Source organism: Ptychodera flava, assembly GCF_041260155.1.
Source record: "Ptychodera flava strain L36383 chromosome 23 unlocalized genomic scaffold, AS_Pfla_20210202 Scaffold_23__1_contigs__length_28996876_pilon, whole genome shotgun sequence".
Taxonomy (NCBI): domain Eukaryota; kingdom Metazoa; phylum Hemichordata; class Enteropneusta; family Ptychoderidae; genus Ptychodera; species Ptychodera flava.
The window spans coordinates 19,869,498-19,886,794 of NW_027248277.1; the positions used below are offsets into that span (position 1 = coordinate 19,869,498).

The following is a 17,297-nucleotide window of genomic DNA, read 5'->3' on the forward strand; positions in this document are numbered from 1 at the left end:
ATCTGTACATTTCATTACTCTTGTTAGATATATACCTGAAGAAGCTCTAGCTATAGATTGAAATGTCGTAAGCGAGAAATTCATCTAAGTCTGGATGAAATAATCAGAGTGTCAGCGTGCTTCTTTTCAACGAGTATTTTTCATTTATTTATATATCGAACAATCCACTGGGGATCTCCTGCCCTGCAATACTGTTTATCCTGAGGTATATCAATCATAGTAGGTGGATAGATGTCAAATACAGTGAACCAATTGTGTCAAATCTGTAAAGCTCTTGGATGAATCTGCTTGTAGATGCATTTCAGAAAGTCATATACAGAATGTGCAGCAACTTGGAAGGTGATAGGTAATTGGGAGATTGTAATTTTTCACAGCAACTTTAATAAGAAGCCAGAAGTAAAGGCTTTTGTCCGGCTCAATGGCTGTTTTGAAACGATTTGATTATGTCAAAATATCAGTAGAACAAGCTGGTCGGTACATGCTTCCAAGATGTGGCAGACTGCCAGTCCATACCCACGGTTCCTCCATAAAATATTATGGCATCTCTGAATACTGCTCTCTTAGCATTTCTTTTGTGGAGGGACCGTGATGTACAGAACATGGATGTGCATATGACAACACGGTAGAATTCAGAGTGAAACTTTGACCAAGCTATGTAGGAAAAGGCAGCTTGTGGTATGTGACATTTGTCCCTCTTTCATTTGCAGAAATAAAAGTAGAAATTAACTACAAAGTGCAAGATGACAATACGGTACTTTGGTTTGGATAATGTATGTTGTCAGAGTGTATGTTTTCTGTGAGACTTTAAAACATTTTGTAATCATGTGAGAAAAAGAATATCCATTTCAATCCTCAAAAGGACCTGGGATCAGATTTCTCACTGAAGGTGGGAGGGAAGTCATGCGAGCTTGCAGCTCTTGTGAGACAAAATATCCAAAATGAGTCTGAGGAATCTTATCCCAGGTCCTTGGGGAATGAGATTCTATTAATCCCTCACCTGGAATGAGTAGTATACTCTTCTACTGAAGGCACTCTTCCCAGCATGGATCCGGATATACTGACATGGTCTTCAGACAATGCATCTATCGTATCTGTCTCAGTCTGTCACAGTCAAATCATATCACATCATATTATAATTTGGATTAAATCTTGTAAAATCAAATCATATTTCTAAAAATGTCAGGATAAAGTAATCTAAATAATGTCAAGATATATCATACAAATCAGGCATATGTCAAATTGCCATGAATATTAGCTGCGTTGGATCATGGTCCAACAAACCATAATTGTACCAGCATGTAAATTTTCAAACCATGAAAACTTTGATTATTATATTACTTATCAATAGTGGTAGTGAGAATAATGTCCAATGAAATTGTGTTGTAAAAGAATACTATTTTATTGTGACAGTTATGAGAGAGAGAGAGAGACCACAAACTGGAAGTAGATAAAGTGAGAAAAGAAAGACGGGGGCTGAACAGACCGTGATTAAAAAAAGAGAGGAAGATGATACGGAGAAAGCTGGGAGAGGTAAGAGAGAAGGGGTTAATTAAGGGACACAGACAAAGACACAGAGAAGGGGCCGAGGCAAGTTTAAGGTAGAGAGCACACCAGCTTTGCTCACCTTGTGTACTTGATGTCCACCACAGACCATGAGAACACAAAACACCATTGCAATGGTACAACTGAATCCACCCACAGCAAAGATGACAACCTCTGTGTACAGGATATCAACAATGGTGTCTGTGATCACATGACAACTGGACGTATACCCAAAAACGTCACCTGTTCACTTTCTGTGGGGGAGAAAATGAAAAATATCAATAACAGTGCTGTTATATGTGTTATTGCCCCAGGGGTATATGCCATGTTTATTGATGTTTTCCTTTCACAATCAATTTTTCTGCTTCTTCATCACATATTGAAAAGTATATTATGTGTTTATGATGGTATGTCAATTATACACTGATTGACTGATGTTGAAGCCTCTGCAAATTAAATCAAGGTAGGATGCACATATGGATTCAAAAGCTTAAGCAAAACTTCATTTTTCACTTTCGAGGTGTATGCCAACATGTAGTTGCCATATAAACAGCGCCCTCATCACTTTACAACAGAACTTAAACAACTCTCATGACAAAACAGCTTTTTCAAAAATAAACTGTCATGTGCTATTGATGAATGAATATTATTAGTTCATCATATTAATTTTACATTATATAATTAGGCGTGAATAAGATATCAAAATTATTTTGTTAGGTACATGAAACTCCAAAGATTACAAACTTAGATGATAATGAATGAAGAAAATTTTTGTCGCTTGCACTGTGTCCATACAGATAAATGAAAGCAGGGAACTGAGTACATTACAACAAAAACTTTCTTTTTTATGCATAAAATAAACCAGTACTATGGTTCTACTCCTGAATAAAAAGGATGCACTTTGTTCAAGAGATCAGTACACTAAAAGATATCATATGATGATGGCGCAAACAAACACATACCGTATGCACAAACACATACAAAATATACATACTTCTATTTGCACACATGGTTTTGATTGCACCGTGGTCCATTTGAATTCTTGGTTTGACCCATTATTTGTACTTCCCTAAAAAATTATAAAGATGGGAATTTCGAAAGACTACTCACCTCCGACATCAATAATGTGAGATGTTGAGTTGACTGTTGATGGCAGATTGTCAATGACATAACACTGACATTGCTCTGTGGTTGGATGGGTGACACAGTGTGTGAAACTCTCCATGAATGGGATAACTTGTAGAGTGACAAGAACTGTTGTACACAGACACAGAAACACGCTGAATGTTGTCAACATCACTGCTACACGGACCCTCCAACGAGGGGACCATGCAGTAATGTAGGCCGGACTTGCTTTCTGGCGGGCACATGAGAGGTACATTATTCAAACAAAAAAGTCTAGTAACTGGAATTTGTGTACCTAATCGTTTGAAATACGCCAAAGGAAATTGTTTGAATATACAGCTGAGTTGACTAATTGATGGATGTCATGCTTTTTTTAAAAATTTTTTCATTACATGTTGGCCTAAAGCAGAAAATGTTGCAAGTTAACAATTTAACCGAAATAAAAACTTAAAACTCTACAAAGAATTAATTTTTCATTTTGTAAGAACACAGGGGTTTCTAAGCTGTCTTTGATTGTATCAATTCTGTACAACAGTGCCATGTGTGACAGCAAAAAAAGTCTGAAGTCAGTACCAAACTTGAGCATATTTCATGTATCTCTACAAGTTTGGTACAAATTCCACCACAATGACGGTGAAAATCACCTTAGTTTGTACCAAACTAGAGCAAACTCGGTGCATATTTCACATGTTCAATTAAAGTGTTTAGCAAATTTGTAACATATATGTACTAATATGTAGCAAGTTTTGATCTTTCCTACCAGCAGTTGCATTGACTGAACGTTACACTGTTGCATACTACATACAAATTTTTTCTAATTGCTACACTGGATTTATCTTGATACAATGTTGCTTTGCCTATCACAGTGTTGATTGGACAACTACACTCACTGTGCAGTCCCTCCATCATAGACTGTGCTACACTGTTGCATTCAAGGGTTACTTTCCTACAGCAAGCTTGTTTAACTCTTGGATACCAGGTTAAGGCCAAGGTTGAATACAGACCAGTGGTTTGTCTGGAAATGGCATCACATACTTGGCCAAGACAATGATGTCCTTGAAGTCAGAACTGTTTTAATAGGTGATAGCCTGGACCCTCAAAGGTTGACAGTGACAGCTAACAAATAAATATTTGCTCTCAGCCTTCTGTAAACATGAACAAGGCTCACTGATGTTGACAAGTTAACAGTGGAATGGCATTACCTTGTATTTTTTGACAAAAAGTTATTGTTTATTTCCTTTTCCAATTTTGCTATACTGTGAATACAGCATGGTTATTTCCATGTCTTGACAAATCAGATCACACGTCTGTTTGCAACATTAATATTATCCCAGTACCATATATTTTAATATATCTACATGATGTCAAATCAGATAATCTAATTAAGACATATTCATGCATTTTTGTAACAAGTTAAATGATATGCAATGAAGTTTGTACATTGTTGCAATGTGACAGAGAGTTGTACACATAAAGTTACCTTTCTACTGCTTCCACTAATTTGAAAGTCTTTGTTCACTCTTAAAATCACTTTCTGGTTCTCCAAGATGTGTGACATTTGGTGTACTTATACAGAGATTTCTCTCACCATGTATTAATGGCACTTACCATTAAGCACCCACAATTTGTCATGCACCTACCAATGTTTACCACCAGGAGTGCAGGCCTAATTATTTTTTGATATTTTTTGAGCTAATACCGGTATGTCAACCTCCCAACCCACAGGCTACAAAAATAGGTCCCAACCCACAGGCTACAAAAATAGGTCAAATATCCAAGGGTGGGGCAAAAATAGAGTTTGTATGTAGATAATTGAGGACTTGATAGAGTCAAAAGTCTACCGTAGACATGGTGCGTAACATGGCAATCAAATTCCCCTGTCCCAGGATATGAATTGTGATAAATATTCCCTGTTACCACTCACTCCCCCACTTTGGTGGAAAACACTGATAGGTGCATCACTTTCAAAATTTTTCCTGGACCATTATTCTGGTATGCGCTCATCAGATGGTCATTTCCAATCACATATCATCAAAACTATGTTCATATTTAAGAACCTCATATAATGTAACATAAATCATTCAACAAACTACTAAATCTATGTTACCGCATGGCAAAACATCCACATCACAATCAACATGCTGCACTCTAACAATTTTTATAGCAATATTGTGTATTATAATATGCTTAGCTGGAATCCGGCAATCTGATTGGCTGGAGCCGGGGTTTATATTCTCAACAAGAAGACCTGCGCGCCGCGTAACATTTTTGAGCTCGCGCAAATTTCGAACGCCAACTTGAGAGCTCGACGCGCCATAATGTCGAACAAGTCTATGGCTTCAGATTGATTTTTATTGTTAAATTTTAGTCTAGTGCAGCTTGACGAACAAACAAATGAAGAGTTTCTGTAAGGAGCGGAGGCTATGTAACAACAACATGAGTTTTTAAAGTTTTTTGAGCGTTTTTTTTAAGAAAAAATTATTCAAATTCGATGTCTAATCGCGATATCGATGCGTTGCGTAACCGTATTTTATGAATTCAACTGTGCACGCCGCCCGCGTTCTGAAACGTTCTTTTTTAGAGTTTGTATGAGGCTGGGCGCTCCTGAACTCTCATTCCAACTTCGGCCCTAAATAACGAAATTGCCCCACTTGTTTTTAACTTTAGCATATTATAATGAGGTTATAAACGGTGCGCTCGGGTATTTGGTTGCGGATATAAGACCTCTGGGGTGAAAATTAGCATATTTGGGTGAAATAATCACCTCGCTTCGCTCGGTGATTATTTCCCGCCAAATATGCTAATTTTCACCCCAGAGGTCTTATATCCACAACCAAATACCCTCGCTTGCCGTTTATAACCTCTAATTCAAGGGCCAGTAGCTGTAATTGTAAATGATACTTTTGCTAGTTTTGTTTTGTTTGTCAATAGTAGCGATATGTTCTTGTTCTACTCCCCAAATATGTTCAAACAACAACTTTATTGTTTGTCAACACAGTGTCCATATGTGTACTATACACTGTTATTGTTTGCATTTCAATACTAGTCCAGGTCTGTCAATTCACTCGTCAACTCTAACAATGCAGTCTGAGTTGACAAGCTGAATACTGTGTATCTGAACATGTGTTGGGGAGAGGAACAGAAACTGTAATGGTATTAAAAAAATAGCGCCAATGGCACTTGATCACAACTGGCACATTGTAAAACTACTCTATCTCTGGGTGCACCTGTACATTAAATACTAAATGGGTAGGTGCTGCGGCTGTGGAGTTTTGCAGCACACACACCCGCACAATCATATCATATACATACAGACAAACTCAAGACAGGCAATCTCAAACCTATAAGAAGAGTTTTCACAGGCGCATATACTCTTGGCCATATGGGAGTTTGAATGGGTTAGCTCTACATACTGACATAGAGGAGAGGTTGTTGATTGTGCCTGCACTTCAAATGTTAAAGAATAGCCACCTGGTATTTGTAGCTGACAGCTGGGGAAAAGTGACACGGGACAAGTATGGATTTTAACTGTAAACAAATTTTATTCAATATATAAACACTGAACAAACAAGCAGGCAATATATTGTAAATGGATGTTGATGGTAGAAATGTAATGAGTAAATAAAATTTACTGTAATGGTAGTAAGTGTAAAGTAAATATCGAAGCTAAATAAAATACTAACAAAAATGCAAATGTACTCTGATTGTAATGGAAAATGATTATAAAAATTGTAGAGTAATCCAAGGGTTAAGTAATCTAAGCGGCTAAAGTCATCACGCTAAGCAAACTTGCGGCAAATGTAAGGATATGCAAATGATGATAAAGTTACAAACTGTAGATACATTGAAAGGGGAAGTTCACCAAGGATGATTTTACATATGTTCAGGAAGTTTCATTTTAGGACTTCATCAAGTCCATGTAATTTGAAGCATGGAAAAAAGCTTCAAGCTTGGGAGCTTGCAACATATGATATGGAAAGGACCATCTTCTGGTGTGTATGGCATTGTCCAGTCACCCAGGCTCAAACCAGGCTGTGCGTATTTACATAACTATTGTTGATACTGAGTATCCTTGCATAAACGATGAATCCCGTATAATAAATTGTCCACTGTCAAATTTCTCACTTGTTAGTAGTAAACAGCAGCACAGAATCTGACAGTGGACAGTTCATCATACGTGATTCATTGTTTGCAAAGGATACTCAGTCTCAACAATAGTTATGTAAATATCCACAGCCTGGTTGATCATAGGTGAGTGGACAATGCCATACCAATCGGAAGATGGCTCTTCCATATTATGTGATGGAAGCTCCAAGCCTGGAGCTTTTTGCCATGATTCAAATTACATGGAGTTGATGAAGCCCTAAAACCGAAGTTACTGTATTATTTATTGGTTTTGTAAAAACTTGTGTGAGTTATAAATGGCAAAAATAGCTTTTGCGAGGTGACTGATCACAAAGGTATATATTTGACCCCTTTTGATGCCATAATGCCATGGATTTATGAAGACAGTGTGTGGTAGGTCATCGAACATGAGCAGGTCATTAACAAATTTATCATTCAGTTTTAAATCTGTAATGATGGAAATATATAGTTCATCTCCCGGGTGCAGAATTTTATCTAAATCTACTCTTGTCATAAGGTGCCTCTGTAATGACATACAAAGGGAAATTAATGCATTGCATGTGCACTGTTTGCCTCTGGATCCAATACTAAATTGTGTACTTCCTTGATGTGTACTACCACGTACCAGAATTTAATATAGTTTAAAATGTTTGTTGCTGCTCTCAACTACACTTTGCTGTTATTATTATTTAATACTGCTAACATATGTACTTCTATTGTCTCCATTTTTATCTGGACACAAATTACTTTGTTGGTTAACATGGTACAAGTTACTTTGTTCACCCTTGTTGGTTACATCAGTTACATGTTTGTTGGTACTATTAGTTTGTTGGTTGTTACAGGTGTTACTTTCCAGTGACTTTCTTTGGTTACATTTAAATTATGACATAGGTTACTTTGATTTACATGATACAGGTTACTATGTTTGCTTTCTTGACTGTACTTTTATTTGTCATATCATGAGTAGTATGTTGAGCCACAATGTTACTTGTATTTTCATTGGTTTCATTGCACAAGGTCCATTCATGGTCTTTTGATGTAGCAAACTTTGTAGCTTGAGCACTATCCTGTAGAGAGACAAGAAAAAAATTATTCAGTTTATAATAATCAATAAGCATTCAACAATGAAAGTTTACAATTATACTTGTAATCATTAAATAGACATTACATCTATAAATGTACAAAACAGTGAAAAATTATGGAAAAAACATCTAAAGAAATATATATCAGCAAAACATGACCATTAAAGTGCTTGACATTTACACTTATCAATGAAAAGTTAAACTACAATGATGAAAATTCCTTTCAATTCAAAAATTTTTCAAACACTTTATGATCTCAGGTGTAGCAACAGCTTTCTCGGCATTCAGGAGTTCCTAATTTTACGGATCACAATGTTTTGTATGTTGTTCATGATAGTTTTTACATAGTTTTTAGAAATATTTGTTTAGTTTTTATTACATTAATTATCTGTGTTTTTATGACATTAAAGGGATAGAAATATTTTCATTTCTGGTGGTAAACTTTTGCCACAAGAAATAATTAGGTGGCAATTCTAAAAATAGCGTCAATGACACTGTAGCTCCCATCCTGGACTATTTAGTGTTTGTTCTCTGGTCAGATATTTGAACATGTGTGAAAGGGATAAAGTGCATGAAGTGAAAATACTTAAATGAAATGTACTGGAGACAGTGAAATATGTTTAATGTAATTATTCAGAATATAAAATGGAAAAAATACAGAATTAGATATATCGAATACTGTGATACAACCATTAACTCAACAAGTCATTTACAATGACATAGTCCCCACTTGTAATAGGAGTATTAGTCTTGATGGGGCAGGAAAATGTGGTCATTAAGAAGTATCACTGGAGTGTATATGTTGAGATCTATGGGCACATAGGTCTATGTCGTTGTTCCCAATTTCCCAATTTGAAACACATGAGGCATGTCTAAGTTATGGTTCTAAATCGGGAAAAAAGATCAGACCTCTAGCAGTATTGGCCAGCCAAGAAATACATATGCGCATTATAAATGAGGTACAAGATGTGTCATCTTAAGGTCTAATATCCTATCAAAATTGGAGGGTATAGAACTTGTGGTTACTGAAATATGCATATATATGTATAATCAAGGTCAAAGGTCATCGAGGTCACATGACATTTTGAAAAAAAAAATTATATTGCTAATTAATCCCTATAGGCCAAAAAATCAGATCTCTAGCTCTATTCGCTTGCCCAGAATTAGATGTGTACATAATTAATGAGGTAAAGCGTGTGTTGTCATAAGGTCTCCCATCCTACTAAATACAAAGGACATAGCACTTGTGGTTACTTATTTATTGACATAAACATATATTTTAGGTAAAAGGTCATCGAGGTCACATGACATTTGGTCAACAAATTTCTCTCCTATAGTTATCCCTATATACCAAAAATCAGACATCCAGCTCTATTGGCTCGCTCAGAATGAGATATGCGCATAATTATTGAGGTACAGTATGTGGCGTCATAAGCTGTCCAATCATACCAAACATGAAGGGTGTAGCACTTGTGGTTACCGAGTTATGGAAAAATATGTATATTTGAGGTCAAAGGTCACCGACGTCACATGACATTCAGTCACAAAAATTGTTTTGCTAAGTTATCCCTATATACCAAAAATCAGACCTCTAGCTCTATTGGCTCGCTCAAAATTAGATATGTGCATAATTAATGAGGCACAATATGTGGCGTCATAAGCTGTCCCATCATACCATATATGAAGGGTGTAGCACTTGTGGTTACTTATTTATTGACATAAACATATATTTTAGGTAAAAGGTCATCGAGGTCACATGACATTTGGTCAACAAATTTCTCTCCTATAGTTATCCCTATATACCAAAAATCAGACATCCAGCTCTATTGGCTCGCTCAGAATGAGATATGCGCATAATTATTGAGGTACAGTATGTGGCGTCATAAGCTGTCCAATCATACCAAACATGAAGGCTGTAGCACTTGTGGTTACCGAGTTATGGAAAAATATGTATATTTGAGGTCAAAGGTCACCGAGGTCACGTGACATTTTGTCACAAAAATTGTTTTGCTAAGTTATCCCTATATACCAAAAATCAGACCTCTAGCTCTTTTGGCTCGCTCAAAATTAGATATGTGCATAATTAATGAGGTACAATATGTGGCGTCATAAGGTGTCCCATCATACCAAATATGAAGGGTGTAGCACTTGTGGTTACTGAGTTATGGACAAATATGTATATTTGAGGTCAAAGGTCACCGAGGTCACGTGACATTTTGTCAAAAAAATTGTATTGCTAAGTTATCCCTATATACCAAAAATCAGACCTCTAGCTCTATTTGCTCGCTCAAAATTAGATATGCGCATAATTAATAAGGTACAATATGTGGCGTCATAAGGTGTCCCATCATACCATACATGAAGGCTGTAGCACTTGTGGTTACTGAGTTATGGACAAATATGTATATTTGAGGTCACAGGTCACCGAGGTCACGTGACATTTTGTCAAAAAAATTGTTTTGCTTAGTTATCCCTATATACCAAAAATCAGACCTCTAGCTCTATTGGCTCGCTCAAAATTAGATATGCGCATAATTAATGAGGTACAATATGTGTCATCATAAGGTGTCCCATCATACCATACATGAAGGCTGTAGCACTTGTGGTTACTGAGTTATGGACAAATATGTATATTTGAGGTCAAAGGTCACCGAGGTCACGTGACATTTTGTCAAAAAAATTGTTTTGCTAAGTTATCCCTATATACCAAAAATCAGACCTCTAGCTCCATTGGCTCGCTCAAAATTAGATATGTGCATAATTAATGAGGTACAATATGTGGCGTCATAAGGTGTCCCATCATACCATATATGAAGGGTGGTAGCAATTTTGGTTACTGAGTTATGGACAAATATGTATATTTGAGATCAAAGGTCATCAAGGTCACATGACATTTTGTCAAAATATCCGAGACATCTGCGTGAACGGATGGACTCACGGATGGACGAACAGACGGACATGACCCAATCTATAGGCCACTGGACTTCATCCGTGGGGACTAAAAATTGTGTCACTGCATCCTTTTTGCAATATGAATACGATGAGAAACTAAATTTTTATTTTTCGTGGCCTTATACATGGGAGTCTATGGAGATCTGCCTTATACATGGGAGTCTATGGACGTGTAAACTAAAAATATGCAAATTTCACCACGATTTGCCCAAATTTGGGAAAGGTCACCCCTATGCACTTCCATACCAAGTTTCAAATCATCGGACTTGTGGTTTCAGAGCAGGAGATTTTTTGACCAAAAATGGAGAAAATTACAAAAAAATTCATGAAAAATAGCAAGTCCAAGATACTGACCCAAGATGTGCACAATCATTTCATGTCAGCCCAAAGTACTTACATGCTAATTTTTCATGTAATCTGCTCAGTGGTTATTGAGTTTTTTCAATTTTGACTGTTTTTACATTTTTTCACTTAATTTGCATATTTTTGGCAATGACAACTTCATTTGAACAAAATCTCATCTACAGCCCATCATCCATGTACACACCAAATATCAAGATGAAATGTACAGCGGTTTTGGAGTTTTTGATGTTGACGGACAGACATACAGACATACAGACATACAGACATACAGACATACAGACGTACAGACATACAGACATACATACATACAGACATTTTCCTAGCCTATAAGAATAGCTTCCATTACCATATATACATATGGCTATGGGAGCTAAAAATCTGGCAGCAATATGAATTATTACTGGTAGCAATATGAATATATTACCACAGATACAGAATACTTCTGCAGCATTCAGTCAGTGTTCACAGTATGACAACTTATCATACATATACACTACAAGCTCCTCAAATTATGTGCCACATGTATGCAGTCTTTAAGTCATGAAGTCAAATTTTGTTAGCCACAGAAATACAAATTTTCCTTGCAGAAGAAAGCATTCGGTAGCATAGTGGCAGTGTACCGGTAGATACAAGTATTGTGGTGTTGTGTCATAGTTGTGATCAAGCAGGCTCAATAACATCTTCAGCATAAGTATTTTTCTTGAGACAAAAAGGGTTAGGCTAAAATCCTTTAAAACAAGACACAATGATATTGTTCAATTCAAATGTTTTTAAGAGTAATAATAGTTTTAATGATAATGATAACATTGTAGCCCAGGAACATTTTCATTTGATATTTTGATATGATCAAGAAATGTCTGGTGATGTTCACTATTACATCATTAAAATGGAGGAATCTGCTGAAATATTAAAATCACTCAGAATCACATCATTTCTTGCAAAAGTTAAAGCAGTTTGAAATAGTCCAAATGGATAATTTTAATTGTTTTACTTTTGAATTGTTGCTTTGATGTTAAGTAACCATGCAAAATTGCAGCTCTAAAAAAAGATTTGAAATGGTTATGCTTACTGCAACTACTGTTGACAATTTCCCTTTGCCATAACTGTTATAAAATTTAATTTAAAACTGTCAGTCAAGCTAAATGCCATTTAGTTGGAAAGCACCAAGAAGTTGGAAAGCACCAAGAAATTATACCTATTACCATAAGATTGTACCTATTGGACCTCCCTAGGTGGTTTCTTTTGAACCATAATTGTGTACTTAAGGGGTCACATGAGATGACCCAGATTTGACCTTTCAGAAAACCCGTTTTTCTCCTTTTCCTTGTAAAAATGACTCTGTTGTGAAAGTACTGCAAACCAAAGTTTTTCAATCAATGAGGTGTGAAAGTTTCCTTTGAAATAATGGTTTTTACTATCAAACTGACTAATTGCAGGCCAAATTTTGATAAAAGCAAGGTAGGTAAAACTTGGACTAAAAGGACGACCGGTACGCGGGACTAGAGGCAAAGCCAAGCCCAGCCTCAGTCAGTGTATTCCATGGTCGTTACTAGTACGTCCATGATGTATTGTAGCACAGTATCGAACAGCAACAATGTTTGCTTCACGTACCAGGAATTTGTAACTTTGTAGAAAGGAGAGTAAAGTGTTTCAATACATTGCAACTTTGTAGGAAGGAGGGTAAATTGTTTCAACACCTTACAACATTTTATTATAGCTATAGTTTTCTGTTGGGGAGGCATCGTGACATGATTTCATGAGAAGAAAAAACATATAGTATGCAAAGACGTCAATATTTTGCCATTTGTAATTAAAGTGTATACGTTGTCTACACGTCACCCACGGTCCCTATCAAGCCGCAACTCAAAGTGATAAGTTTCTCTTGCATAGTATCAATATCATTTTGATGAGGCGGCCTGCAGAAGGAGACTTCAGCATGCAGCATTTCACTGAAAACAGCCCTTTGAGAGAATGGTTACACTCAACGAAACATTTACGTACGGTCCCTCTGTGATTTATGCAAATAAACTTAAAACTATTCACGACCACAACCTCACCTATCGCTCTCATCCTATCGTGACGTCATATATATAACAACAATCATGCCCCACACTCTTCTCTATCGCACAATACACGAACAAAATGTCACCAAGCTTCTTTCCAATATAAATAATGATAATTTATACCATACCTTTGTCTTGACCTACGGTAGTGTCTTCTGTTCTTGATTTCGATATCAAAGCCAAGAGTCCTTTGTTCTCTCACTGAACGGGTTGATCACACCATACACGTTTTTGATCCACATGCACACACAAAAAGAAGTTCCGTAATAGCCCATTCCGGCCATTTTCAAACCACACTGTTGTCAGTGGGGTAAACAATATTCGCAACAATCACATTTCCAGGCTAATAGACTATGTTTTACGAAATCACACGTTCTTATCACAAAATAAACTATCTTAGTCTTTAAATCAATGCGCCAGTAAACAGGTCCAGCAGCTAGTTATGTCATCAAGTCGGGTAATAAATGTTAAGGGTCTTAACAAAAGTGAGAAATCTAAAACATTAAATATGTTGTTTTTTATCAATTTTATCACCAAAAGTTCATGAAATCTCTGATACTCTGAATCAGCCATCCTGCATATTTCTAACATTCATCAAACCCTCATTTCTGTTCCACAACTCATAAAACAGTCCACAATGCAGGATTGGTGTACATTCCAAAACTACATATATGAAAGACCCCTAAAATCAATTAGTTAAAAAGGGGGGTAGAAATTTCGCAAAACTATCTAACCGCCACTCCGTTTGGCTCCATTTTTCCGAATTGGAACCTTGAAACCAGTCTGAATATCTGTACCAAATATCAACGCAGTCTGTTCAGCGGTTTTTGACTTTTTGTCGTTTACGGAAATGGACGACATCTTTCACCGGTTGAAACTACTACTATATCACAACTTCCAGTTGTGATAAATTGGTGAAAACAATTGTCCAAAGCTACAGCCACTGGCCCTTTAAAAAGTTCTCTTACAGTAAATGCAAAGGACATTTCATTCCGAACTGTGAAATAAAAGATAGCGACATTGCTTCCTTCTTTAAGAAGACAAGAAAGGTGACATCATGACATTCTACACAGCACCACTTTATATGTTTGTTGTGGATATTAAAAGATCAAAATCATCAGCACGTCACTGAAAGATTGAACAGGTCACACAAGCAAGAAACATGGTACAAAATAAAATGTGTTGAACTTAGCATTCGAAAGCATTTGTACTTGCTGGTTAATTTGCTTGTTTGCGCCACCACCATTTGGGTATATGAAGTCTGTATATAAGCAACACATGTCCTTTTGTATTTCAAAGCACAACCATTGATATAGAAGAACATCAACGATCCATCTGAATGTTTTCAATGTGATACGCAAGCAGTTTTAAATTTCCACTCATATCACCAAGTTTTGTTGCAGAGATGCATTGTTGTAAACCTGAAATTGAACATGGGCAGATGTAGCACACATAGCCCTTTACCCTGTAACCCCTATTTCAATATGTAGAGGTCTGACTTTGCCATACAAAACAATACAATTGGACAAAACCACTGAGGTGCAGGGTTAATTCAGCTATGGCTGTCCCTGTACAGATATCTGATCTATAAGTGTCACAGGGATGTCATTTACACATCTTTCACTTGTACTGGATAAAGTTCTTTCTTCTGAAGTTTGTGTGACTGAATTTGTTGATTCGTTGTCTGAATCAATTGCTGTCACTGGAACTTCCTCTGTTGTACCTGACTGTGAGGGCGCTCTATGTCCGGCTCTATCACCCTCGGAAGTGTCTGTATTAACATTTTGAGTTCTCCTCTGTGTACCTGACATGTACTGCACACTGTCTAGTAAAGGCACGGCACTGCAGGTGACCTGTGAGTTGTGGGTTCTGCGAGTTCTATCGTGGTGCTCGCGGGATTGTGCAACCAACTGCTGTCCAGCAGCAGTGGCAGTCTCCGCCGGTGAATACGGAGGTGGCTGGTCAGCGTATGCAGGAACAAAATCATTTGCATAGCTGTATGGAGGTGGAATTGAAGGCACGTCTCGTAAATTTACAAACATTTCGCTACTTCCTGGTAACGTATACACCGATATGAAGTTACCGTCATATGTTGGAATATAGCTTTCCATCATGCGACCAGAATGACTGAGCCTCTGATGTCGGTCGGCAATTCCTCTCTGTCTCTGACCTCTGGTGGCAGCATCACGTATTCCAGCACCTCTCCTTGATTCAGCCATCCTGGCATGACTCACTCTCCCGGTCCCATCCAGAAATTGGCCGTAATCAGGGAGGCTGGCATGTTGCTGGGGGCGGCCGATAAGTTGCCTGGGCAAGTTTTGTCCTCCGGTAGTTTCACTGGTGTGTGCATCACGTCTCTGTGTATTTCTCGCCCCCGAAAGATTCCTTTCACTGTTCACACCACTCCTTTCATTATCAACACTGTCACTATCTTCAAGCGCCCTCACTCTGTTTGGAAGGTCAGCTTCCGATATATTTTCACCTGCCTGAACCTGTCTCCGTTCATCGCCACACTGCGTTAACCGTGATACGCCCGTTAATGCCACCTGTGAGCTATCAACCTCTGACGACCTTTCAACTTGTGCTCTATATCTTTCCGACCTTTGCGCCTGAGAACTGTCAACCTCTGACCTTTGAACATGTGAACTGTCACCTTCTGACCTCTGAACTTGTGCAGTTGTCATCAATATATTCCCAAATGCTGGAGGTTCCTCAGCATGTGTGTGTTGGCCTTGGGAGTCTCTGAGTGGGTATGCCTCTGATGAGAAGGGATATGTTTCCATGGGCTCTTGCAAATATGTTCCATATGGGGGACGTGAGAAGTTATGGGCTTGCCGGCTTCCAAGGTGTAGGAATGACCTGAAAAAGTGGGTAGAATGGTGTTAACTGTACAGTTCCTGTCATTGATATATTAACATTATTAGTCTGCCTTTGACTTTGGACCTGTATGAGCATGTGAAGAGTTTTTCCCTTAACTGTTTGGGAATTTATCTGATGGAAAATCATACTAGTATATTTCATGTACATTACATTGTGCATATGCGTGACATATATTGTGTAAGCATATTTTTTGGAAGATTTTTTAATTTTGTTGCTGTACTCAAAATATAAAGAATTACTTCTATTGATTGGAAATTCATCAAATTTGAATAAAGTATTTGATACCATCAGCCATTAAATCCAATCTCCAAAGATAGAGTGATGCATTTACGGAAGAATTTTTTCAAAATATAAGGAGAGCTTATTATAAAATGATATGATGGTACAAATTTTATATAAATTTGAACAAATGTGAAGAAACTCAGGGTCAGGCCAATTCAATTGTACTGACAGTTAGCATGTTGATATTAAGGTGGTTGGAAAGGCTATTTTTGCACCAATTCTTTTCTGAGAGTTAATGTCAAGTTTCAAGTGTTAGAATCAAGATATTTAGTTCAAATTTTCAGGATAACTCCCTTAGTTAATATTTTCTCCAAAGAATAAAAATTGTATATTTGCAGATATGATTTTGAAATATGACACCAGTAAATATTAAAATTTAATTTTTCATATTTTTTTTACATATTTGAATTTAATAATAATTGGATAGTATTAATATTACCAAATTAGTTATAAATATGTTGACACTATTTATTGTAAGATTTGTACGGCAGGATTTGTAAATAAAATTTGTTTTTATGATTTTACATGGGTTTATATATCAAAAAATTATTAAAAATTCTTTCAAATTTCAAAATGTGATTTTTCAAAAAGTACTTCAAATACAGGAAAATTGTGCCGTACAAATCTTATCTGTAACCTTGTTAATAGGCTGTTAAAATTCCATGTCCATATCTCATTTCAAATTGGATTAAATTGGTATACAATTATGTAGAAAACTGTTATTCTGTCAAAAATGTTGAAAACAAGCCATATTTGCACCCCTCTTTTGAAGTCATAGAGCAGTTTTTTTTGGTTAATCTCACTTTTGACACCTCTTTGACACTCAAAGAATCTAAAAATGCATTTACAATAGCAGTCACTCACTCTGAATGCAAGCACTGCC

At 36.8% G+C, this 17,297-nt stretch overlaps 1 protein-coding gene and 1 long non-coding RNA gene across 3 annotated transcripts in view; both read right to left on the minus strand.

The window, feature by feature from the left end:
• LOC139123575 (uncharacterized) overlaps positions 1-17,297 on the minus strand; it is a 48,396-nt gene that overhangs the window by 9,846 nt on the left and 21,253 nt on the right. Inside the window, exon 6 of one of the 2 annotated variants that reach the window (XM_070689743.1) lies at positions 13,809-16,111. The exons of the other annotated variant lie outside the window; for it this stretch is intronic. Within the exon in view, the coding sequence (XP_070545844.1) occupies positions 15,936-16,111 (176 nt within the window). The 3' untranslated portion in view covers positions 13,809-15,935. Of the gene's footprint in view, positions 1-13,808; positions 16,112-17,297 lie in introns of those variants that run through there. 2 annotated transcript variants of the gene reach the window in all.
• LOC139123576 (uncharacterized) lies at positions 1,034-3,202 on the minus strand. The gene is made up of 3 exons (XR_011549721.1): positions 2,653-3,202; positions 1,625-1,796; positions 1,034-1,101 (listed from the first exon to the last, which is right to left on the minus strand). It is a non-coding gene; the product is annotated as an uncharacterized lncRNA (long non-coding RNA).